Consider the following 26,564-nt stretch of genomic DNA (forward strand, 5'->3'; position numbering starts at 1 on the left):
GCACAGATATACAAATACTAGAAGAAAAGTAAGAAGGAATAAAATAGAAGTTGCCTCAAACAGCCTAACAGGAGGAAGTCATCACTTCCCCGGTTGACTCATTAAAGAGCCTAATGGCCGAAGGGTAAGAATGACCTCATATAGCGCTCTTTGGAGCAGTGCAGTTGTCCTAGTCTATTACTAAAAGTGCTCCTCTGTTCAGCCAAGGTGGTGTGCAGAGGGTGAGAAATATTGTCCAGAATTGCCAGGATTTTCTGTAAGGTCCTTTCTTCTCTGTTTTATCTGCACTGCACCTTCTCTGTAGCTATATACTATATTCTGCATTCTGTTTTCTTTTTTTTTATCATTTTGATGTATTTATGTATGACATAAGGTAGATTGGGATGGCACACAAACAAAAGTTTTTTTTTTAACTGTATCTTGATACATGAGACTACAATAAACTAATTCCAATTCCAAGCCTCTTGTCTGCCTGGGCACTTCAGGAGCAAATGGGCTGGGTGAAAATGTCCACATTTCTTGGAGGAAGTGAAACACCTTTCATTGCTTGGTCACATTTTGTATCCTTTTTAATATTTGAGCAGCCTGCTCTCCTGTGCTTTCCAACCGGCAGAGGTGAACGATAAGCACAAGAAATTCTGCAGATGCTGGGTTTCAAAGCAACGCAACACTGAACAAAGCGTTAGTTTTGCATCATGTTGGACCTCACACAGAGAGCATTTTAAACGATTCCGGTCGCCATGTTGCAATGGATACAGAGGCACCTCAGATGGGTGCAAGAAGGTTTTCAGTCAGTGGCTGAGCTCTATTGTTGAGTTCTTTACTTCGAATGGGTTTCGTGGCAAAGGGGCCACTCCCCCTCAGGCATTGCTGTGCTCTTGCAGTGCAAGTAGAAAGCCTGGACTGGATCATCCTCAGACTTCCTGCATGTGGTGGCTGTTTTAATGATCATGAAGTCGGACCTTGCTACTCGTTGCAATAGTTGAGGTAAATGGACCCAATGTGAAGACAGATAAGTGTGTGAGGGAGGAAGAACGAAAAAGCATTTCTGATAGGGTTAAACAAAGGTTAGAAGCATGGTCTTGTGGAGTACCAACAGCAGCAGTGACTAGCTGAGTCAGAAGTTCTGCTTCTTGTGAATGCAGTTCCTCGCTGGGGAACTTCAGTTTGCTAAGTCTGTATTTATAGAATTAACATTTCCAGATCAAAGCTGCTTGCTCCACATTGCTCATGCATCACAATTTTGCACTTTACCTCAAAGAGACTGCAATTCAATGGGGAACAGATAATGCAAAGGTCACATGAAATACACAATACCGGAAAGACTCAGCAGCATCTATGGATTGGAATTAACAGTCTACGTTTCGGACCTAGACCCTTCATCAGGACTGATGAAAAATCTCGAACGTTGACTGTTTGTTCCTCTCTGTAGATGCTGCCTGACCTACTGAGTTCTTCTGGAATTTTGCATTTGTTCCTCGGGATCACCAGCATCCTGTGTTTACATTGAGATGGTCAGACCCCATCCAGAGGGATGCAGTCACTTTTGGGCATTGTACTTCGGGAAGGTGATCTTGATCACGGGGAATCACTGGAATAAACTGGAAAGGGGATGTAAGCAGGACGGGTGAATGAGCAAGAAGTTGGCAGACGAAGTACAATGTCAGAAGATGTGAGGTTATCCACATGGGAATGAGGAATAAAAAAGCAAATTGTATTGAGACTACAAAATGTTGCAGTACAAGGCAGTTTGGGAGTCCCTTGAGAAGGCTAAATGGCTGTTATTGTAAGGGATAAAAAATGAGGAAAGGATCTGGTTCTGGCGAGACTGCATCTACTGTACAGGTTTCATTGGTTCTCAGACTTAAGGAGGGATGGGCTTGTATTGGAGTCAGTACGGAGAAGGAGCCCTGTTATCAATGGAGGAAATGATGTTTGAAGAGAGACTGAGCAATCTTGATGGCACGGTAGCATAGTGGTTAGTGCAGTTGCTTTACAGCGCCAGTGATAACTTACTGGGGTTTGATTCCCACCGCCATCTGTAAGGAGTTTGTACTTTCTCCTCAGGACTGCGTGGGTGCTCCAGTTTCCTCCCATATTCCAAAGACGCATGGCTATGGTTAGTGAGTTGCAGGCATGCTACGTGGGTGCGTTGTGACACTTTGCAGGCTACACAAGCACAATCCTCACTGATTTGATTTGAAGCGACACAACACATTTCACTGTTTGTTTTGATGTTTCGAGGTTCATGGAACAAATGAAAGTTAATCTTTATTAGAAGAATGGGAGAAATGCCAAAGATAATGTGAAAGATTCTAAGTGTGGTTGACGGGGTGCATGCTGGGATAGTGTTCTCCCCTACTGAGATTATCCAGAACTTGTGGGCATTGTTTCAGAATAAAAGCCCTGAACACCACCAGAGATGGAGGACCTTCATCGCTGCCTTAAACGCCAGTGAGGTAATGGGAAGTAAGCAAGTGGGGTTGAACAAAGGACGCAAGTTGACCAGGTAACTTGCATCCTTTGTTCTCCAGTGGGAGAATTGATCTTGAAAATGTTCGGTACTCCTGCAGTATGGTGGCATGCCAAAAAGGCTTCCCATTCCCACATGATTAGGTTGGTTGAGTTAGCAACACTCCCCACAATGTTGACTTTACAGGTCAGCTTTAGGAAAAGGCCAGAGATCTTTGAGTTCTAGTTTGTTGCTAGCTTTTAAAAGTAGCACTGATAGCAAAGCTCCCTCTTCAATAGATCCTCTTGCTTAGAAAGTGAAACAGCAGCCACCAGTTTAACATGCTACATGATCACTTGCTATTTGTTAAAGTTCTCAGCAGAACTTTGCTGAATGATATCAGTGTAATATGAACAAAAGGCTATTGAAAGTGTCTTAATATATTATAGTAGAAAGGGTTTGTTATTCTGCAACACTATGGAAAAAGTGACACATAATCTCCTGCCATTTATTCTTAGTTTCTTATCCCTTTACCCATTTAAATCATGGTTGCACTGAGGGAGTTGTCACAGATAGCTTTACTTTGGGACAAATTATAACACAAAGCCGTCCACTGACACAGTTAATGGAGCAGAAACGAGGCCAACTCTTCCGGACTCCCGATTCGTTTTGTTAACATCTCTCACTTTCACAGTAGTTTTGGATGGAAGCAGAGTAGAGGAAGTGATGACAGGATACATAAATTTTCAGCGCATTGGTGAAAATAGCCCCTGGATACCAATTACCCGGTGATGGCTAACTTGATGAGGAGTACCCGGGAGTCATCCCCTGCTACACTGAATTTTGGATGAAACATTGCTATTTAAGTGAATGTAAAAGATCCCATGAGGAAGGACATTCTTCTTGGTGTCCTGATCAACATTTATCCCACAACCAGCTCTAAAATGGCACCGAGGCTCATTATAAGGAGGACTGCAGAGTTAACTGTTTGCACCACGTTTGGGACAGGGTTACTCTTCAGAAGTAGATCATTAGTTGTGGTTGACTTTGGGATTTCATTAGAATCATATAATAAATGGAGAGATACAATGCAGAAATAGACCATTGAGTCTGTGCTGGCCATCAATCACCCATTGAAACTAAAGCCACATAAATCTGTTTTCAAATTTGCTCTCCTCACATTCTCATCAACCCCTTCCAGATTCTGAAGCTCACCTGCACGCCGGGGGAAACTTACAGTGACAAACTCAACTCTCAACCCGCATGTCTTTGGGATGTGAGGGGAAATGGGAGCGCTTGGAGGGAACGCATGCAAACTCCACATTGACAGAGGACAAAGTCAGGACTGAACCTGTAACTGTGAGGCAGTAGCTCTGACGGCTATGCTGTTGTTCTGCCTGTCCTCTCCATGGCTCTGTAAGAGTTGTTACATGAGTGCAGCTTTTTGTGTGAGCACAGGGAGATCCCAAGGGAGTGTTGCTGTTGAAAGTTTTCCTCTATCTTCTGCCCTGTTCCCCTGTCCTTCCCGCCCTCCACCCTTTGTCAGTCTCTGCCGGCCAGCTCCCCTAGGAACCCCTTTGCTGGTTGACTGTCAACGTTACTCTTGAAGATGAGCCAGCAACCATTTCTCTCCTTAGTACACCGTGGTTATTTTAGAATAAAATCCCTGTTTGCCCTCTACCATTGTAAGGGACCCCGCTCCCCCCCAGGTCCTTACCATTTCCACTGCTCTCTCTCCTCTGATCCCCTTCTTCCACCTGCTATTGTGAGAATCTAAGATCTTGCACAGGGCCATCCTCTGGTCTGCATTCTGCAGCATCTTGCATCGTAAGTGGATGTGGAAAGAGCACAAAGGATTGGTGCACACCAGCCAATGGTTCAAATTGCCTTTTGTCACTGTAAATATCATGTACTGCCCTTGAATCTAAATCTTTGAAATTGTATGATTCATAGTCTGGAAGCGGCTGCGCCTCGCTGTTTCTTGCCCCTAATTCCCTGCGCTTCGCATCAGTGGTTTTGCTGAAGGGTTTTTTGGCTCATGCTGAGAAATCCTGGCATTCCTGAAAAAGCAGACCTGTTGGAAACCTCGAAGAGCTCCTTAGCAAAGGCTTGCCTTAGTGCGTGCACCTCTTGGACTTTCTTCCCCCAAGCCGTGGATGTAATAATGAGCATAGTGGGGTTGTGATTAGTCCTGACATTCTGTCCTCTGCTGCACAGTGAAAAGGGAGCTGGGTCCTCAACTGAGAGTGAAAGTAGATGCTTGTTTTTAGTGTAGGAAAGTAATTCCTTCACAATCTGACTGGAGACCCAGGCTTTTCACTTAACTTGCTCCACCCTAAAATCCCCCATCTCCACGATCCCCTTTGCTTTGCTTTCCCACCACCTTACTTTCTTCTCAATCAGTCTCCTTTCTCCTCTGAGCCTGTTCCCAATCCTTTCCTCTACCTCCACCATTCCTCGTCCCCACCTTTCCCTCATTTCCCCACTGTGCCTTTTTCCTAACTGTAGTTAGTTTCTGGTTGACTGTCAGGGTTACACACGAAGACGAGACGGCAACCATCTCTCTCCTTCGTAAACTGTGGCCATTTTGGAATAAAATCTTTCTTAGCCCTCCCCCATCATCAGGGACCTCCACCACCCAGGCCATGCTCTCTTCTCGCTGCTGCCATCAGGAGGAAGGTGCAGGAGTCTCAGGACCCACACCACCAGCTTCAGGAACAGTTATTACCCCCCAACCATCAGGCTGATGAACCAAAGGGGACATAAATCTACCCAACTTCACTTGCCCCTTCATTAAATGTTCCCACAACCTGTGGACTCGCTTTCAAGGACTCGTCATCTCATGTTCTCGATACTTATTGCTTATTTATTTTGGTATTTGCACAGCTTGTTATCTTCCACACTCTGGTTGAACGTGCGAGTTGGTCCAGTCTTTCATTGATTCTGTTACGGTTATTGTTCTATTGAGTATGCCCACAAGAAAATAAATGTAAAGGTTGTATATGGTGACATATATGTACTTTGATAATAAAATTCACTTTGAACTATCTTCCTGTCCTTCATGCAATAATTTTCTGTTAATTTGTAAATCTGTACATTTAGTTTGTGAAACACGGGATAAATCCTATGTTAAATATTTGATTCAGCAGGCCAAGCAACATCAGCGGGGAAGAGTAAATAGTCGACGTTTTTGGCCGAGACCCTTCATCAGGAAGGGGGAAGGAGTCAGAGTGAGAAGGTGGGGGGAGGGGAGGAAGGAATACAAGGTGACAGGTGAAACCGGGAGAGGGTGAAGTAAAGAGCTGGGACGTTGATAGGTGAAGGAGATAAAGGGCTGGAGAAGGGAGAATCTGATGGGAGAGGACAGAAGATCATGGAAGAAAGGAGAGGGGGGGAGCACCAGGTGTGAGAGGGAAACAGGGATGGGGAATGATGAAGGAAAGGCAGTGGGGGGGGGGGAAGGAGTGCAATTACCGGAAGTTCAAGAAATCAATGTTCATGCAATCTGGTTGGAGGCTGATGAAGGGTCCCGTTGTGATGCAGGGTCTTAGCCCAAAATATCGGCGGTTTACTGTTGTCCATAGATGCTGCCTGACCTGCTGAGTTCCTCCAGCGTTTTGTGTGTGTTGCTTTGGATTTCGAGCATCCGCAGATTTTGTCGTTTTTTAAATAATTGATTGCAGTTTTCCTTGCTTGAGGCACCATGACGGGTAAATGGAGCTGATCTATAAACCACCTATGTAATTAGTGAGGGGTCAGGTGAATGGTCTCCTCCTGTTCCCATTTTAAACCCATAGTACAGCCACTGAATATACTCACAGAGGCAAAGAGCAAGCAGACCACAGACGACTCTTTCAATCATTCTTTGTGTCAAGTTAGTTTCTTGTGTGCAGTATTAAGGTGGCAGAGTGGCTGATTTGCGTTCCAATCAGTACCTGTGGGTTACCAGGACTAATTGATGCGGCAGTGGCAGGGGTCTTGCTTTACACTCCTGGCTTCATGAGTTTCACCTTGAAACTTTGCCTTTGTGCAATGGATGTAAATGATGGATTTGACTTCCTTCTGCTTTCAATATTCATGAAATCGATGCGACACTCTTTTCTTGTGTGGAAAAGCTCTGTGCTGATTCCTGAACCAGGAAGCTCACAGTGGAAGCTCGGCAGAATTACATGAAGGGTGAATTCTGGTGTGAACCTTGTCTGAGATGCTCTGTATGCTCGAGCGTTGCCTGTCATTGCAGCAGGAAGCCCGATCATTGTCAGTCCTCTGCAGTGTGTGTGTGCATGTGTGTTCAACGTATGCTGAGAGTCTGCCTGCCAGAATACTTGATTGCTGTTGTGGCTTTTCGTTCCGACTGCCATGAGTATAAGGGAAGGCAGCAATGAGCCCCTGTCCCCTGCTAATCTCGTCTCCCTGTCAACGGTGTACTGTTTGAGAGGATGTAGCAAGACCAACAGCAGCCCTGCAGTCCAGGCACGGCCATGTAATCCATGAGTGGTGGGTATCACGGGACACACACCTTCCACAGGAGGTGGGAGGAAGGAGGACTCGCAATCTGCCTCTCAGCCTGGCACACTCTGCCTATTCGTCAAGCCCAGCAGCACACTTGTGCAGCAAAATCTGGGATCGGAAGGACACTGAGGGGAAAACCGTTCCATTCCAAGATGCGTCACGAGTAATGGCTAGCTGCAAGACAGTCTCCGGGAAGAGGGTGACATCACTGAACTTGGTGACTGGCTTCTTTCAGTATCTGCACGGTGAGTTGTCAGCGTGGCCGGCTGTTGACAATTGCAAAGTGGTGCCACTTGTTTGATTGAAAGGTCCTGGTAGAAGCACAGTCTGCCTCACTATGCCTGACAATGCAAAGCTGCGGTCCGTGCTCAGAGTGCTTTAGCAGACCTGCATGTTTTCTATTCTGCTTAATCCTAATCCATCTCCTTTTAAAATGCACACGCTGAAAGTGGGTGGTTAATTGTGATTCCTGATCTGGGAGTGAGTGCAGTGATGATAGGCCACTAAGCTGATGCAGAAGGCTTTGATTTCTGTTAAGTGCAGTCCTTGTCATTACCCCACCTCTGTCTGATAGATGGAAGAGTGCAAAATGTATTAGGCATCAGTGGCTCAGTGCACAAGACGTGCCTGAATAGCAATCTTTCACTTCTCCTGTCAGCCTTCACACCTGCTGCTAACAGCAATGCCAGCACACAAGCAATATGCGTGAAGACCCTGGAGATGCTTTTTCCCGGTAAAAGAGGTAGGGGCCTCACACCTGATGGTAACAGAAGCCACACTAATAACCTGCAAGAAGGCCAGGAGATGCTTTCAGTTACCCATCGTAATGCCAACGCCGTCTTGGGGGGGGGGCGCGTGCGGGGAGATGAGGCCATGGTGTATCAGGTCATATAGCAGGCCAGGAAGTTCTGTCAGGAACGAGAAAATCTGGAAATGAAAGCAACATGCACACAGAATGCTAGGGGAACTCAGCAGGCCAGGCAGCATCTATAGAAAAGAGTAAACAGTTGACATTTTGGGATTTAAATCTACCCCGCATCTTTTTTCCTCCAGTCCTGCCGAAGAGTCTTGGCCGGAAATGTCGACTGTACTTTTTTTCCACAGATGCTGCCTGGCCTACTGAGTTCCTCCAGCACCTTGTACAGAAAGTTCTCCTGAGTGTTTTTTTTTGCCACCCCTGTACTCAGTAATGATACAGACACAGATGAAGGCTTTGCCTCACTGTGCCATCAAAGTGTTTCTTGGGGTTCAGGTACTTGGTTGGTCTAAAACAAGGTTTCTATGTAAATGCTAAGCTCATCCTAAATTCTGTGGTTTGTTTTGCTCTGGCTTAACCACGTACCATTCTCAAGTTCACCAACCTAGATTGAATCCCCGTCAAGATTTATCCTTCTGTTAAGACCCCTTTGTGACCTGCCTCTGTGAAAACCTGAATGCTTCACTGCTCCCAGGTACCTACGTTGCTCTATTTCTTCATTTATACTTGCCGCAGTTTCACTCATCCCAGTACTGGTGACCGAGCCTTCAGTGCCATGGCACTCAGCTCTGGACACCAACACTCTAAATCTCTGGTACTTTTCCTTACCACAGAGAAAGGCAATTTGCCCCAAGGAGCCTCGGAGCATTCCCATCAGTCACCCATTCTCTCTAACTACTTCTCTCCCACATTCAGCAAAACCACCTACCCTTCGGGGTAATTTATAGCTGGTCGGCTGCCATCAAACCTCAGAGATACGGGAGAAAACCGACACGATCACGGAGACAACACCTGAGCTCAGGACTAAATCTGCTGTCGTTGTGATGCACCTCTCTAATTGTCGCTTCTTTGAATCTGAATTTAATCAAAAACCTGTCTGAACAGGCTTCTGATCTCCTTGCCTTCTATGTACAACAGGAAGAACCAATACTTCTGAGGGATAGTTAATGTGTTTTTGCATTAGAGGTGCTGCATAAATATAATTAGTTGCTGATTGCAGAGTTGGTGAGAAGAATACACAGAGACTAATCATGCCTTCTTAATTATCCAAAGTCGGGTAATGAGGCATTTGGAGGACCGTCTCCATTCTGCTTCCAGGAACCTGTACGTTCACCTGCAGCCTCTGCTCAGCCTCCATTCAGAATGGTTCCCAGTTCAGGAGCAGTGATCTGCTCCTTTCCATTCCAACTCGGTGTGTTGCAGCCCCCATTCTGGCTGCTCAGCCGGTGAGCCACAGCTGTCAGTAACTGGGCTAGGCCTTGAGGTGAAGTGAACTGGAAAGCCACACCCTGTGCTTACTCCCCCAACTCGAGTCCCAGCTGGAGAGATTCGTCGGTCACATCAAACCAGAATGGGCCTGCTCTTCAGCTGTGCACAGCAGGCAAAGCACATCTGATGCAAGCTGGAGTGGTGGCAGATGGTTGCCCGTCCCCTTGCTGAATCGGAAGGCAGCCTTCCAGCTGAGATCCTGAGTCCCGATGAGCACCTCAACCCCAAAGGGTCAACCGTCCTTCTGTTTCCACATTGGCTGCCTGACCCACTGAGTTCCTATTGCTCTGAAAATGGAATGTTTGAAGCACTCAGCAGGTCAGGCAGTGCTTGTGGAAAGGGAAATGGTTCACACTTCAGGCCCGAGACTTCTCATCGAAGCTGAGAAGGAGAGAAATGTGTCAGCCTGGATAGCAGAGAAAGTAGGGGAAGTCATTGGGTAGGACAAAGAGAATACTTCTGGTAGGATGAAATAGTGAGGGCATTTAAGATTCTTAATCCTTATAATATGTTACTAATGTTGTATGATCTGTGTGAAGTTGTGTGATTGATCATATAGTATCCAAATCAGATTGACACAGGTAACATTAAAATATCTTCTAGTTTGCAAAATGCTGCTTCTGGTCTGTGAGGCACTGCCAAGCCAGGGGCTTTCACTTCATCTTTCATCCACGTGGATTTTAAATATTTGAAGTAGATTCACTAATCCCAGCCCCTAACAAAGAGCCACTGTTAGAAATAGGATTAAGAAACCCATTGCAAGAGTACATTCACTGATCAGCCCTTCAACAGAGCTGCCTATTACACTTTGTTGGCCTCACTCTGGTTCTAGTTATGGTTGGATTGCAGCGTGCATCCAATAGGAAGGTCTGTGTACTGTCCCGCTGTGTTTTGTAATAAATTCTCTTTTTTTTTGTATATCAGAGATTAGATTTTCATGGCAGTTTACATCTAATGTTCTTTTTAAAGCCTTCTGTTTCCTTAGCACTTGATATGAGTCATAGGAAACAGCCCTTGTCACGCCCAATTACAAGAGCTGCAATCGTTATTTGCTAATATTGGATGTAATTTCTGCTCCCACCCGTTTATTTCCAGTTTCGCCAGTTCACTGTGATTCGGCCCCTTCCCAGCCGCTCCTTTGCTAGAGCTTGGGCGATGGGCTGACACCTCTCAGCCTCCGACCTGAAATGTTAACCCTGTTTCTCTCTCCACGCACGCTGTCTGACCCACTGGGTGCTTCCAGCATTTTGTGGCTTTATTGTAACCTCTCAGCCCCTGCAGTTAAATTTTTTTTTTGACTTCCGCAACTTGTCACATAACCGTCTGAGAGTCCAATCCTTTTGCTATCTGTTGCTAAGCAACCACTCCGCCACAGAACACGAGTGAGATGCTGATGGGGACTCTGAGTGCTGCTGCGATGTGTTTTGGATGTGAAAATCATGACTGCTGCCTTATCTTTATTCTCCACATGCTTATAGAAGTCCCCACGCTGGTGGCAGGATACATTCCTACCCTGTTACTGAAATATATTCTGGATCTGTTATTTTTCTCCCTTCTGGCTGTACTGCTGTTCTATTACTATGGGGCTCACTTGCACTTGATATTTGTTTTTGCTTGCTGTGATTCATCCAATAACATTTTTCCCACTGTTCCCACTCCTCCCTTGTAATAATTTGTATATGTTTTTACTACAGAGATTAGCCTTTAGTAGCTGCTCAAGCTGAATCACATTATTTTTAATTCCCTTTTGTCTTTGTGGCATTTGCTGTAAATGGGGTGTATACGGGAAGCTGATTCCTGGAGAGAATGGGTTGAATTTTCCCTCCCAGGAATATGGCCATGTCAGCTTGTAAATTCCATTTTGAGAATCAATCGTGCTCTTGCTTAATTTCAGTGGAGGCAGAATGAAAGAGCCAATCACTGGTGGGAATTTGGTTGGTCATTTGAATATTATAATGAGACTGCCTGCTTTTATTTTAATAGCTGTTCTATTTTTAACCATTGGGTTTCTCGGGCCTTGGGGAAACCAGTCAGCTGAAAGGAGACAGAAAGGACCCAATTCCTGAGCTAATTTCTCACACAGAACTGCTCTTGGGCTAGGAGGTCTAGGACTTCTTCCAGGGCCACACTGTCCTGTGATGGTATGCTGCCCTGGCTCTCCTAGTGGCAGTCTGCATTTCCACATATAGGTTTGTCAATGCCTCTATCTCGGATGAGGTATCTTCTGCTTAGGTACAAAACTGGCTGATCCATTAGCATGATTTTACTGTTCCAGAATAATTTTCCTGAAGGGAGAATCTGACTAACGTACGCCAAGTTTCTGTTCTGAGTAATTCAAGAACAATGATACTCGCCAGGATTTTGTAGACAGTGAAGTGGTGTGGTTCTCATCAGTGACCACCCCCCCCCCACCCCAAGAAATATACAGCCCAGCAGCAGTTTCTGGGAAATGAAGGGAAGAAAGAGCAACACACAAAATGCTGGAGGAACTCAGCAGGTCAGGTGGCGTCTATGGAGGGAAAGTGACAAGGTCCAGTCCAGATTAAAGATTTCAATTCAAGTCCATTTTCCTCCACGGAGGCTGCCTGACTCACTGAGTTAGAGCACTGAACATAGAAGAGTGCAGCACAGTTCAGGCCCTTCTGCCCATGATGTTCTGCTGGCCTATTAACCAACTCGAAGATCAATCTAACCCTTCCCTCCTACATAACTCTCGGTTTTTTTTTCATCCACGCGCCTATCTGAGAGTCCTTTAAATCTCCCTTGAGTATCAGCCTGTGCTATTGCCTACGACAGTGCGTTCCATACTCTTGCCACTTTCAATGTGAAAAATTTAACTCTGACATTCCCACCTCATACTTTCCACCAGTCACTTTAGAATTATGCCCTCTCATATAGCCATTTCCGCCGAGGGAAATGGGCACTGGCTGTCCACTCTATCAATGCCTCTTACCGTCTTATACACCTCTATCAGGTCAATTCTCGTTCCTCTTTGATACAAAGAGAAAAGCCCTAGGTCACTCAACCTTTCCTCATAAGACATGTTCTCTAATCCATGCAGCATCCTGGTGAATCTCTTTTGCACCCTCTCTAAAGTTCCCATATCCTTCCTATGTTGGAGTGCCCAGAACTGAACACAATACTCCAAGTGTGGTCTAACCAGAGGTTTACAGAGTTGTAACATAACTTTGCAGCTCCTGGACTCGATGCCCCATCTGATGAAGGTCAACACACCCACTCTCAGGGCCTCACGACCGGCTGTTTTTTGATATCCCAAGGACGTGGCCAGGAAGATGAGCATGCCTTCAGGGTTCCAGGATTTCATGGCCCTGGGGACGTGCTGATTGTAGGCTGGTGCCCCTCACTGAAGCATCGTGGGAGAACACAGAATATCAGGAGCAGCGGGTTAGCTGCTGGGGGTTGTGTGTCCAGAGATCTGCGCCTTTTTGTTGCTGATTTTCCGGGCGCAGAGCTCAGAAAAAGCAAAGCAACAAATTTTTAACATAATAAATCAGCGAATTGTTTGTTATGTCTCCCCTCTCGGTGTGAAACAGGGACACCTCTTTTTCCCTTATTAGGAGGAGAGAGAGCCTGTAGTATGTTGAATGATCAGGTGAACGAGTAGTTTTGGGGGTACTGCAATCTGTGTCTTTATTGATGCTTTGCTGCACGCATGGGAGCTCGGTGGGGGGTGCCGATGCTTTTTTGCTGGTGGGGGTGGTTATTACCTTGCTATTGCTTGTGCGTGGAAGGGAGGTAGTTGGGGGAGAGGCTTTGGGGTTCTATCGTTTTAACTGCCATTCATTCTTTGGGTCACTCCTCTCTTTTTGTGGTTGTCCGCGAAGAAAAAGAATTTCAGGGTGTATATTGCATTCATTTCTCTGACATTAAATGTACCTATTGAAAGCTTTCACCTCCTTAACCACTCTGTCGACTCGTGCTGCAACTTTGAGGGAACTGTGGAAATAACCCCAAGATCCCGCGGTTTGTCCACACTGCTCAGAGTCCAGCCATTAACCCTGTACTCTGCCTTCCATTTCAACCTTCGCACTTGCCCAGAGTGAGCTCCATCTGCCACTCCTCTGCATCTTATCACTGTCCTGTTGTAACCTACGACAACCTTCTACATGACCCAGAACACCACCGACCTTCGTGTCATCTGCAGACTTGCAACCCACCCTTCCACTTCCTTCTCCCAACCATTTATAAAAATCACAAAGAGCGGGCGTCCCAGAACTGATCCCTGGAGAACACCACAGGTCACCACCTCCAGACAGAATTCTCTCCTTCTGCGAACACTCTCAGTCTTCTATGGGCAAGCCAATTCTAAATCCACAGACCCAAGTTTCCTGACTATCTGAATGAGCCTACCACATGGAACCTTACTAAAATCCATATACGCCATATCCACTGATCTATCTTCACCAATTTGTTTTGTCACTACCTCAAGCAATCCAATCAAGCTCATAAGACACGATCTGCCCCTCACAAATCTCTGCTGACAATGCTCCTCCAAATGCTCGTAAATCCTGTCTCAACGAATCTCCAAATGCTTGCAAATTCTGTTTCAATGAATCCTCTCCGATTGTTTGCTCACCACTGAGGTAATTCCCAGGGTTATCCCTATTCCAATCTTCTGGTACGCCTGTGGCCAGTCAGGGTGCAAAGATCATCACCAAAGATGCAACGATCTCTTCCCTCGCTTTCTGTTGTAACCCGGGGTATTTCCTGTCTGGCCCAGGGGACTCGTCTCTCCCAAAGTTTCACAAACGTTCCAGTATCTTCTCTTTCTTAACATCAACATATCCAGCGTACTAATCTGTCTCGCATTCATCAAGGTCCCTCTCACTGGTGAATACTGAAGCAAAGCATTCATTAAGGACCTCCCCTCCCTCCTCTGACTCCAGAGCCAGACTCCGTGCTAGAGATCTGGTTGCTGTTGCTTTCTCCTGGTAGGTGGTCTGCCCGATAGTATCCAAAGTGGTATGCTGCCTGAGGGTGAAATCCCTGAATAAAGGAGTGTCACAATTAATTTCTACAGGATGTCTCTTCAGCATTTTGTGTGTTGCTCTAGTCCTGCTTACAAACTGCTCCTTACTTGTGAAATACAACGTTGATGACTTTGGTTGGACATTTAGTCCCGACCCAACACCACTGGGTATCGCCACGTGACACTATGACACAGTGTAACTGTCTCAGAAGTTTAGAGAGCCATGTTCCGATCCCCAAAGCTGTCTGCGTGGAGTTTGCACGTTCGCTCTTTTGACCGTGTGGGTTTTCCCCCAGGTGCTCTGGTTTCTTCCCATATTCCAATGGAAAAAGACAACCCACACATCTTTCGAAGGGGCTGTGGAAGTCAGCGAGAGGGAAGAGGTTGCAGAGAGTGGAGATGGAGAATGAGATTGATGGGGTTGCCTTGAGAGCAGTAGATACTGGATGGGCCAAATAGCCTCTTTCTGTGTTGTAGGGAAGCATGAAATTCAGTCCCATGCTCGGCACTCCACTCTGACTTGAGGTTGGATGCGTGCAGCCTGGACCTACCTCCCTTGCTTCCATCCGGCATCCGGCTTCTATCCCACATTCCACAAGGTGACTTGGACTCTCCATCATCATCTCCATTCACCTCAACCCATTCTAATTGATCCACAGTGCTCTGTCTGTCAGTCTGCCCCAGATGACATCCCCACTTAAAGGAGACTCTCAATTAAATTCTACAGGATGTTCAAGAAAGCAGTTCTGGATCAGAACCAGAATCACTTTACCAGTATGTGAAACACAACAGAATTGATTGTGGTTCAGTGCCAAGCGTAAAACACCAGGACAATATCATAACAGACAACAAACACAATAGCAGCTAGCAATTTACGAGACACTAGTGCATTAAAACGACTCCCCTGTTTGCAGCCTAGCCTCTGGGTAGAGCTTGCCTCCAAATAAAAATCCAGCCAGATGTTTTAGGAGAGTGAGGGGCTGTTAGCAATGATGCATTCAAATTCTCGTCAATTAGGCTTTCCATGAAAATAATATTTTGGAATAATATAAAGCTGTATGAGATGTGACCTATAAAGTGTGACTTTAATCTGACCTTGGGTAATGTCTGCTGTGGAGCTTGGACATTCTTCCTGTATCTGCATAGCTTTCCCATTGGTGCTCTGGTTTCCTCCCACATTCCAAAAATGTGTGGGGTGGTTGGTTAATTCCCTGGTCTAAAGTGCTCCTAGGCAGCAGTTAGATTAGATTAGATTATGAGGACCCTCAGTCCTCGTTTATTGTCATTTAGAAATGCATGCATTAAAAAATGATACAATGTTCCTCCAGAGTGAAATCACACAAAAAAAAACAGGACAAACCAAAGACTAACACTGACAAGACCACATAATTATAACATACAGTTACAGCAGTGCAAAGCAATACCATAATTTGATAAAGAGCAGACCATGGGCACGGTAAAAAAAAAGTCTCAAAGTTCTGATCGACTCACGATAGTCCCGATAGCAGGTGGCAAAAGGGAGAAGCTCTCTCTGCCTTAAACCTCTAGGCGCCGATAACCGCCGATGCATTGGAAGCACCCGACCACAGCCGACTCTGAGTCCTTCCGAAAACTTCGAGCCTCCGATCAGCCCCTCCGATACAGCCTCCCGAGCACCATCCTCTACCGAGCGCTTCGATCCTGCCCCGGCCTCCGAGCAACAAGCAAAACCGAGGACTCGGGGCCCTCTCCTCTGGAGATTCTGGACCACACAGTAGCAGCGGCAGCGAAGCAGGCATTTCAGAAGTTTCTCCAGATGTTCCTCTGTGCTCTCACGTCTGTCTCCATCAAATCAAGATTGTGCATGGCACCCTACTTAACAGATAACAGATATCATTCACTGGAGTGGCCGTAGCGCGCTGCGTCGCGCCACCATCTTCTCCTCCTCCTTCTCAGTAGTGGTAGTTAATAGTAGAATGTGGGGACAGTTAGAGAATAAAATGGGATTAGCGCAGAATTAGTTTACATTTATTTGTTTATTGAGATTCCAGCCCTTCAAGCCATGTCTAATCACCATTAATCAATTAACCTATCAACCAGTATGCCTTTGGACTGTGTGAAGAAACTGGAGCGCCCGGAAGAGACCCTCGCGGTCACGGGCAGAATGTACAAACTCCTTATAGACAGTGGTGGGAATTGAACCCAGGTTAGTGGTACTGTAATGCGCTATGCTAACCACCTCGCTACCGTGCTGCCCCACGGTTGATGATCAGCATGAGCTCCATGGACTGAAGAGTCCATTTCTGTGATGTAGGTTTCAAGTTCCTGGGTGTCAAGATCTCTGAGGATCTAACCTGGTCCCAACATATCGATGTAGTTATGAAGAAGGCAAACAGCGACTATACTTTATTAGGAGTTTGAAGAGATTTGGCATGTCAGCAAATACACTCAAAAACTTCTATAGTTGTACAGTGGAGAGCATTCTGACAGGCTGCATCACTGTCTGGTACGGAGGGGCTACTGCACAGGACCGAAAGAAGCTGCAGAGGGTTGTAAATCTAGTCATCTCCATCTTGGGTACTAGCCTACAAAATACCCAGGACACCTTTAGGGAGCAGTGTCTCAGAAAGGCAGCGTCCATTATTAAGGACCTCCAGCACCCAGGGCATGCCCTTTTCTCACTGTTATCATCAGGTAGAAGATACAGAAGCCTGAAGGCACACACTCAGCGATTCAGGAACAGGTTCTTCCCCTCTGCCATCCAATTCCTAAATGGACATTGAATCTTAGGACACTACCTCACTTTTTTTTAATATACAGTATTTCTGTTTTTGCACATTTTTCTTTTCAATATATGTATACAGTAATTGATTTATTTGTTCATTTATTTTCTCTCTGCTAGATTATGTATTGCATTGAACTGCTGCTGCAAAGTTAACAAATTTCACGTCACATGCCGGTGATAATAAACCTGATTCTGATTCTTCGAAGTCACCATTGCAAGGTGGAGCAACATGTTGGCCATTTTGTAATCCCAAAGATCCAGAGATAATGGGAAACAAAATGACCAAATCAGCTGTTTTAAATGTTGGTCAAGGAATCATTATGGATCATTATTTTAAATGCAGTGAGGAGGGTAGACAGGGTCTCGGGTTGATGCTTCAGCTAAAAGCTGAGACCTCCTGACAGTTTAGCACTCCCCCAGCTGGGGACAGCACTGGCGCTGGGACACTGTTCTATGTTATGTAGGTGGAGACCTAAGCCTGTTGCTTTCTGAATTAGAGGTGGGAGCAAGAGTACCAAGGGGCATTTAGCAATCAGAAAAAATAATGGTTGTTTTGGTCACTTACCTGAGGGAAATTGATGAATCGGTCCTCATTGGAGGATCAGAGGTAGAGGGGGTTAGCAACTTTAAATTCCTAGGTGTTACTATTTCAAGGGACCTGTCTTGGGCCCAGCACGTAAGTGCAATTATGAAGAAAGCACGGCAGTGCCTCTACTTCCTTAGGAGTTTGCAGAGATTTGTCATGACATCTAAAACTTTGACAAACCTCTACAAATGTTTAATGGAGAATATATTGACTAGCTACATCACAGCTTGGAAAGGAATCATCAATGCCCTTGAAGAGAAAATGCTACAAAAAGTTGTGGATATAGCCCAGTCCATTATGGGTAAAGCCCTCCCAACCGTGAAACACTATCTCAGGAAATCATGATCTATCTATCATCAGGGACCCCCACCACCAGAACATGCTCTCTCCTCACTGGAAAAAGGTGCAAGCACCTCAGAACTTGCACAACCAACTTAGGAAGAGTTACTATCCCTCAACTACTAGGCTCTTGAACGAAAGGTGATAACTTCACTCAACAGCACTTGCCCCATCATTGAAATGTTCCCACAACAAATGCACTCAGTCACAAGGACTCTTCATCTCACGTTCTGGATATTTATTGCTTATTTATTATTATTGTTTCTTCTTTTTCCATTTGCACAGTTTGATGTCTTCCACGCTCTGGGCGAATGCCCTAGTTGGGCGGTTTTTCTTTGATTCTGTTCCAGTTACTATTCTATAGATTTGTTGAGCATGCCCACAGGAAATGAATCTCAGGGTTGTATATGGTGACATATATGTACTTTGATAATAACATATACTTTGAAATTTGAATGTTGGGATTTTGCTCCCAAAAAGCTTCAGCACTTGTGTTTTTTTTCTCTCATTGTCTTTCATAGACTCGTTAATTAGTCAACAATTAGTCTTGGGTAACCACAGGGATGTTATCAGGTGAACTTTAACTACTTGGATTTTGTATTTTCCTTGGCTGGCAGTTCTTTGCATTCTTTGTTTGGACGTTTAACCAGTACTGAAGAACTAATCTTGCTGCAGAGAACATGCCATGTTGTTTTGCACTTGAACTGTTTTACAGTTCTGGTGTTCCTTTGACCTAGTTTGCCATGCTACAAGTTTCTGGAATTTCCAGTCTTTAGTAATGGAGTCAGATTTTCTGTGGCTTTATTGATTGCATTAACAGACAAATTGCTTTCCATCTGCATCTGACTGGGCAGTGTACATTCCACTCCATTAACTGTTCAAGTGCCCACTAGCTAGTAAATCTGTAGACAGAGGACAAGTAGAAACACTAATAAAACAAAATATGTGAGGAAAGCATGATCACTTCTTGTGCACAAAACGAGCATAAAATGGTTAAAGACTCATTTAACAGGGTCCTCCACCTGAAACACTGACACTTAGCTCGGCTTATCTCTTTATGCAAACTGTGTGATTTCAATTTTCAATTATTGCTGGTGGAGATTGGTTTCCTGGTTTTAATGTTCTTCACATGAATTCTCAGCGTGAAATCCCTGAAGTACAAGTTTATGCTCACAAATCGGATGTTTAAGTTCACAAACAAAAAGTTATAAAGCTGAGTTCTGTGCGGTTTTATGTGCTTTGTTTTTTTTTTCTGGCTTTGTCCCATTAAGTAGGATGAAGAATAGGATTTTGTTCAGTGAAAATGTAAAAGAAAGTTGAGATTTACACGGTGCTTAAGCACCACCCCGAGATGTCAGAAGATGCTTCTCATTACGCTCTTAGTTACAATTTAATTATTGTCACATTTAGCTTGTGGACAAATATGATAGTATAGCAAGATCCCACAAAGAGAAAATTAAATGAATGAAATATTAGTCCGCTGGAGTTGATTCAGTGAATAATATAATAAGTTCCTGTCTATGCAACATGATGGGATCTTTCATTGTCGAGCTGAAAGGTTGAGGCTTGATGTAATGCTTTGCCTGACAAAATAGCACTCCCTCAGGATTCTACCGGGGATGTTGATCAGTAAGGTTCACTGATAAATCAAGGCATATGTATTTTCATCTTAGCGCCTTGGCATCTCGTTACCAGATATGTAATTCGAACATGTTGGTCCATGGCCTTCTCTACTGCCGTGATAAGGCCACGCTAGGGTTGGAGGAGCAACACCTTGTATTCCATCTGTGAAACCTCTGACCCGAAGGCATGAGCATTGATTTCACGACCTTCTGGTAGTTGTCCCCCCTTCACCATTCCCCATTCCCATTTCTCTCTCTCACCATATCTCCATACTTCCCCATCACCCTCTTGTGTTCTTCTCCCTTCCCTTTCTTCCATGGTCTTCTGTCCTCTCTTATCAGATTCCCCCTTCTCCAACCTTTTATCCCTTTCACCAATTGACTTCCCCTCTCCCGGCTTCACCTACCTCCTACCACCTTGTACTTCCTCCTCCCCTCCCACCACTTTCTTACTCTGACCTCATCTTTTTTTTCCAGTCTTGGCCTGAAACATCGACTGTTTACACCTTTCCATAGATGCTGCCAGGCCTTCTGAGTTGCCCCAGCATTCTGTGTGTGTGTTACTTTGATTTCCAGCATCTGCAGAATTTCTCTTATTTGTGATCTCGTTACCAGAGGGATTTGGGTGGAAGGATCCGTGATTAATATTGATGAGGCCCCCAAATACTTTGGTTGTAGTAGGCCCCGTTTGATATCAAGAATGCACAGCTTTTCCCACCGTTTATGAGCATCTCCTTCCCCTTTGCAACTCTTCCTGCTCTCACGCTGACGCTGTGCCTGTGGACCCCCGCTGTGTTAAAACCTTGCAAACAAGCATCGGCGGAAAAGGTGTTTCTCTGCTTTGCAAGTCTTAGCAGTTCCCTCCTGTGTTTCTCATGTTTGTTCCCTCAATGTTTTGCAGATGAGCAGGAGGCTGTCCAAAAGAGAACGTTCACCAAGTGGATCAATAGTCACTTGGCCAAGGTAAGAAATATTCTGTCATCCTAGTTATATTCCAAGCCCATCTCCAGACATTGTTCTGTTTCCCTTACTGGCGAAGGACCAGAATGTATGTCATATGCAACATGGGCAGTTGTAAATGAGAGATCCCTCAGTGTTCAGATAATTTGCTCCAATTTGCCCTTGTGTTTACTGTTGATTGATTTGTCCCGTCGAATTTCCCGGACCCAGAGTTTTAGAGAGGGCTACCTCTTGCCGTTGTTCTGTCCTTGGTGAAAAAAATCAAAATGAGAACGCAACCACTTGCTGATGCTTTGCAGCTTCAATTGATGTTGATGTGAAGGAGATTCAAAATGTCCGTTCTCCCCAAGGATCCACGGGGCATGTGCAGCCCATAAAAGCCAAATGCCTGATCATTCCTACCTGAGGGATGATAAAGCTTCCACTAAAAGAGGCTGCTATGAAACCAAGTAATGTCCGGCTTCGTGGATCTAAAACAGAGCCTCCCTTCAGAAAGCCTTTGACCTCTTTATTTTTTTAGAGTTCAGTGTTTGTTACTCTAGCATTGCATTGATGCTTTTCAGTGGAACTTGTATTGTGTGTTAGTTTAGTGACCTTGTATTAACAGTTCCACATCTCACCATCCCACATTTTCTGCCCACTCCTGTGTCAGGGAGGCTGGCCTTCAAGCTCTGGGGGATAACAGCTTGTGCAAGGTTGATGCTGGATTCCTTCACGCTCCTTGGGGTTGCAAGCAGATTCTTGCAATGCACATTTCACTGTACATTCTTATTAGCTGCTTTCTGCATTGAACTCCTCATCAGAACTTATTCGTGGCCTTGTGATGTGGGAGGAGCCAGAGCAAATCCTTTACCCTTTTCCTGACTCGAGTTATTCACTCACAGTGAGTCATCCATCTCGATCCAGTCCCCAAGCTAACCTCTAAATTGAACACAGTAAGTGTCTGACTGACTGAGAGTGTTACACCAGGTGCTGATGTGTCTTCATCCTGGGTTGCTGGTTATCTAACAGAGTAGAAGCACAGGGATAGGGTAGGGTGAGGAAATTGGAGTGGCGTGGTGGTGAGAAGTAAAAGCTGATTTATACTTCTGCGTCAAATGGACGCTGTAGCCTACACAAGTGGCCGACGCGTGTTGTGAGCATTTATACTTGTGCGTTGGTGTGTCTGTGTCGCTCTGCAATTTGGGCACGTCGCGCATGCGCGCACACCTGCCCATTCAAGGCTTCATGGTCATGGTAGTCTTTCTCGGGGTAACACGTTTAAAGCGAGCGTCTTTTTTCGTAAAAGCAAAATGTGTCCTCCATAATTTCGGAGGTCTGTAAAGCTTTATGGAAAGCATTGCAGCCAGAGTTCCTTCCCTGCCCTTCAGTCGCCCAATGGGAAGCTACTGCAGCGTAGGAGGAAATGCGATGCTACCAAGCGGACCAATCACAGTTGTCGTGGTTTGCGTTGCCGCGACGCGTAGTTACATTTTGGGAGAGGTACGCGTCAGGCTATGGTGTGGAGATCCGTGTAGGCTCTGCGTAGGATTCACAGCTACAACGTCGATTTAACGCAGAAGTATAAATCAGCCTTAAGAAGTGGCCCCTTTCACCAGTGCAGTTTCTACATTTCGAGAGCTTCGGACTCTCGCTCACAAACCACACGTAGTTATGTATGATTTCCCAATGAAGCTCAGTCAGGAGACATGATTAGTCGGCCAGTTAATTTTAATTAACAGTGCATACGTTGTGCTGAAGGAGCTCAGCAAGTCAGGCAACGTCTGTGGATGGGAATGAACAGTCGACATTTCGCCAGGACTGGAGAGGGAAGAAGTCTGACCTGCTGAGCTCCTCCAGCACATTGTGTGTATTCCTCTTAGATTTCCAGCATCTACAGTGCGTCTTGTGAATTTTAATTAGCAGTCTATTTGACATTAATTCCCAGTTATGAAAGGGAATTGTACCAAACACATGTACAAGTGCTTTTTAACTTCGTTTCTGAAAGGGCTAGCAACTGGAAATAATAATCTTTGGCTAACATCTTTTATGTTTTGTATACCCATTTAAAAAATTTCTTAACCTTCCAGGTATTACAAACTTAATTTGGGTAATCACACCTTGAAAATAACTCTTGCAATTTGGGTATTAGTAAATTGCTTCCAAGGTCTAGATATTTTACCAAAGTGTAATGACCAGAATTGGCAGTAACTTCCTAAACCCTTGGAACCTGGAAATTAATTAGAGGAAGCAGCAGCTGAGTGTGAATGAGGCTCGTGTAAGAAATGAATTATTTCATTTAAGTACGAAGAGGCATAAATGAATTTTAAGGCCAATGCTGATATGGGATTCATATTCCCTTGTATGTGGTACGGGTTACTATGGAAACAGTTACCTTTACCCAGTTTGCTGTTACCATGGAGATCACTCCCACAAGACAATGCAGCACAGCACAATTTTAATTCTCAGAAACAACAAGCTAGGAGTAGGCTAGTTGATTCATATCTGACAGTGTCATCTTCAGTGACCATTTTAGTCCTAGCCCCTGAGACTGTCCCCAAGAATTTTTTTTGAGGGGAGAGTTAACCCTCAGCCTCCGCTCTTCCCTCACTACGAATGGTTTGATACCCAGGGACTGTGGATTGATACTCCATATGCATCAGTGTAATAGGTCACTGCTGGTCACCTCACCTGCTACTGCTTCCATCTGCAGGCAGTGAAGATGGAGCATTTCAGACTGGTTTTCCTCACCCCAGACCTCACCTCGGGGGAGAGTTGCAGGATTTTGACCCTGTGACTGTGAAGCGACAGGGCCACTTTATTAGGTACATCCTGAACCTAATGAGGTAGTCACCGAGTGTATGTTCGTGATCTGCTGCTGCTGTAGTCCACCAACCTCAAGATTCATCGTGTTATGCACTCTGAGATACTCCTCCCACACCACCTTTAGAACACATGTTTATTTGAGTTCCTGTCGCCTTCCTGTCAGCTTGTACCAGTCTGGCCTCTCTCGTTAACAAAGCGTTTTCCCCCACAGAACAGCTGTTCACTGGATGTTTTTATGCTTCTCACACCATTCTCTGTAAACTCTGGAGACTGTTGTGTGTGAAAATCCCAGGAGATCAGCAGTTTCTGCGATACTCGAATCACCCTTTCTGGCACCAACAATCATTCCACGGTCAAAGTCACTTAGACCACATTTCTCCCCCATTCTGATGTTTGGTCTGAACAACAACTGAACCTCTCGACCATACCTGCATGCTTTTATCCCTTGAATTGCTGACACATGGTTGACTGATTTAAATAATCACACTAATGAGCTGATGTACCTAATGACGTGGCCACAGAGTGTGTTTCCATTTGTGTGGCTTGGAAAGGCAACTTCCAGGTTGTGGTGGTGACCCCATGCTTTTTCTGCCCCTGGTAGGGGTTGTGGGTTTTGTAAGATGCTCTCTAAGGAGCCTTGGTTAGTTGTTGGATGATCCATACCTCTGTTCCTGTGTCTCAGTGGTGGAGTGAGTGAATGGTTGTAGACAGGCTGCTATGTCCTGTCTGGTGTCGAGCTTCCTGAGTGTCACTGAAGCTGCACTCATCCAGAAAAGTAGTCCTTCAGCAGAGGAAACCTGTCGTCCTTTCCATCCGGGATTACACGTGACTCCAGTCCCATACTGTGTGATTTACTGAATAAATCGAGCAAGTCCCTCGGTTCATGGGTGGTTATGACTTGAGTAGTGAATGGCCAGGCTGTCAACAGTACACTCATCCCAACGATGAATATTTATCTCCCAAAAAGCTTAACATTGCTCACTTTGTGCAGCAGTGACTGCGCTTCAGATAGTTCCTGAACTATTGAAAGTTGCTGTATAAGAGTAAGGGACAAAATGGTCCTCTTGAAAATCAGTGTGATCTTCTGTGCATGGAGTCAAAGGAGATGGGGGAGATCATATAAATGAATTGTTTGCATCTGTATTTACTCAGGAGACAGATGCAGAGACCATAGAATTGAGGCAAAAGAGTAGTGAGGTCATGGACCATATCCAGGTGCTTGGTTTCTTGAGTGAGTTAGGGTGGATAAATCCCCAAGGGCCTGATCAGGTGTTCCCTTTGACTTTGTAGGAGGCTAGTGCAGAAATTGCAGGGGCCTTGGCAATACTTAAATATCCTTAGCCAAGGGTGAGATGTCAGAGGACTGGAGAATAGCTAATGCTTTTCCATTGTTTAGGAAGGCTCTAAGAATAAGCTGGGGAATTACAGGCCGGTGAGCCTGACATCACTTGTTGGTAAGTTTTGGAAAGTATTCTAAGTGACAGGATGTATAAATATTTAGATTGAAAGGGCCTAATTTGGAATAGTTATCATGGCTTTGTGTGTGGCAGGTCATGTCTAACCAATCTTATGGAGTTTTTCGAGGAGGTAACCAAGAAGGTTGATAAAGGAAAGGTGTTGGATGTTGTCTATATGGACCTTAGTGAGGCCTTTGACAAAATCCCTCTTGGGAGGTTAGTCGAGAAGATTAATTTGTTTCACATTCAGGATTAAGTAATCAATTGGATTTGACGTCAGCTTAACAGAAGTCAGAGAGTGGCGGTAGATCAAAGATGGTGCTGATAAGGGGCAACTTGTTGTGTGCAGCTCTGATGGCCGTTAATTATTCCTGTTCAGGATTTCAAGAGCTGAAATTCACAGCCACAGCAATGAGAATTTCAGTATGCAACATTGTCTTAAGATGTTTAGAAATTCTATCGGTACTCAAAATTAACAGGTCCCAGACTACAAACTCAGGTTGCGAGTGCAGTTTCCATTTAAGAGAAAGAAAGCAAGGAAAGCCTACTGGGCTGAAATGCAGATACCTTAGACACCCACTCCCACTCCCAACTATACATCTGGTGAATGTACAGTTTCTGGAAAATAAAATTGAAGTTTGCAGCACGATCGCTGTACTAGAGGGACATCAGGGACTGCTGTGTGCTTTGCTTTACGGAAACATGGCCCACGCCATTTTGGATGCTGTGCTGCAGCTCAATGGCTTCACCATTCACCGTACAGACAGGACAGCTCAGTCTTTTCAAGGCAGAGGGGGTGGAGTATGCTTTATTATTAATTCATGCTGCACAGATGTGGCAGTCCTGTCTTAGTCCTGCTCACCCAACCCGGAACATCTAGTGATCAAATGTCGTCCTTTTTATCTGCTGAGAGAGTTTTCTGCCATCATCCTGGTAGCAGTGTAGATTCCACTTCAGGCCAATGGAGGAGCTGAGCTGCATGACCAGTAGGCACAAAACAGCACACCCTGATGCCTTCCCTTTCATTGTGGGGGATTTCAACTGGCCGAGCTGAAGAAATTCTGAACAACTACCACCAACATATCACTTGTGGAACCAGAGGAGTCAATACAATTGACCACCATCAAGATTGCTTACCACATCCACACTTTGGAGAGTCTGATTCCCTGACTGTACTTCTACTCTCCACAGAGAATAAGACTGCGGCACCTGTGCTGAGGACCAAGAAAGTACGGTCAAGGGAGGCGGAGGAGCACTTACGGGTCATCTTTGAGTTGGTGGACTGGATAATATTCAGGGATTCATCTTTGATACTGATTGAGTATGCCACAGTTGTGACTGACTTCATCAAATCTGCGTAGATGAGCGTGGTGACCCTATGATCTGCTTCAGAGACCAACATCAGAACATCTTTCAAAAGGGTGAACCCTCACAAGGCATCAGGCCCCAATGGTGAACCTCACAGGGCTCTGAAAACCTGTGCCAACCAGCTGGCAGCAGTGTTCAAGGGCATTTTCAGTCTTTCACTGCTACAGTTGGAAGTTCCCAGCTGCTTCAAAAGGGCAACAATTATACCAGCGCCCAAGAAGATCAGGGTGAACTGCCTCAATGACTATCACCCAGTGGCGCTCACATCTGCGGTGATGAAGTGCTTTGATAGGTTGGTCATGGCTAGAATCAACTCCTGTCTAAGAAACTACCTGGACTCACTGCAATTTGCCTATCACTATAATAGGTCTATAGCAGATGCAATCTCATTGGCTCTCCACCTTGGCCTTGGACTACCTGGACAATACTAATACTTGTTGACTACAGCTCAGCGTTCAACACAA

At 45.2% G+C, this 26,564-nt stretch overlaps 1 protein-coding gene across 8 annotated transcripts in view; it reads left to right on the forward strand.

Annotated features, from left to right (window-relative positions):
* The window catches only part of syne1b (spectrin repeat containing, nuclear envelope 1b), a 500,086-nt gene that overhangs the window by 42,759 nt on the left and 430,763 nt on the right, over positions 1–26,564 (forward strand). For all 8 annotated transcript variants that reach the window (XM_072265605.1, XM_072265607.1, XM_072265609.1 and 5 more), the window contains exon 2: positions 20,412–20,473. In XM_072265605.1, the coding sequence (XP_072121706.1) occupies positions 20,412–20,473 (62 nt within the window). The remainder of the gene's footprint in view (positions 1–20,411; positions 20,474–26,564) is intronic.

The sequence above is a fragment of the Mobula birostris genome, chromosome 8, assembly GCF_030028105.1.
Source record: "Mobula birostris isolate sMobBir1 chromosome 8, sMobBir1.hap1, whole genome shotgun sequence".
In the NCBI taxonomy this organism is placed as follows: domain Eukaryota; kingdom Metazoa; phylum Chordata; class Chondrichthyes; order Myliobatiformes; family Myliobatidae; genus Mobula; species Mobula birostris.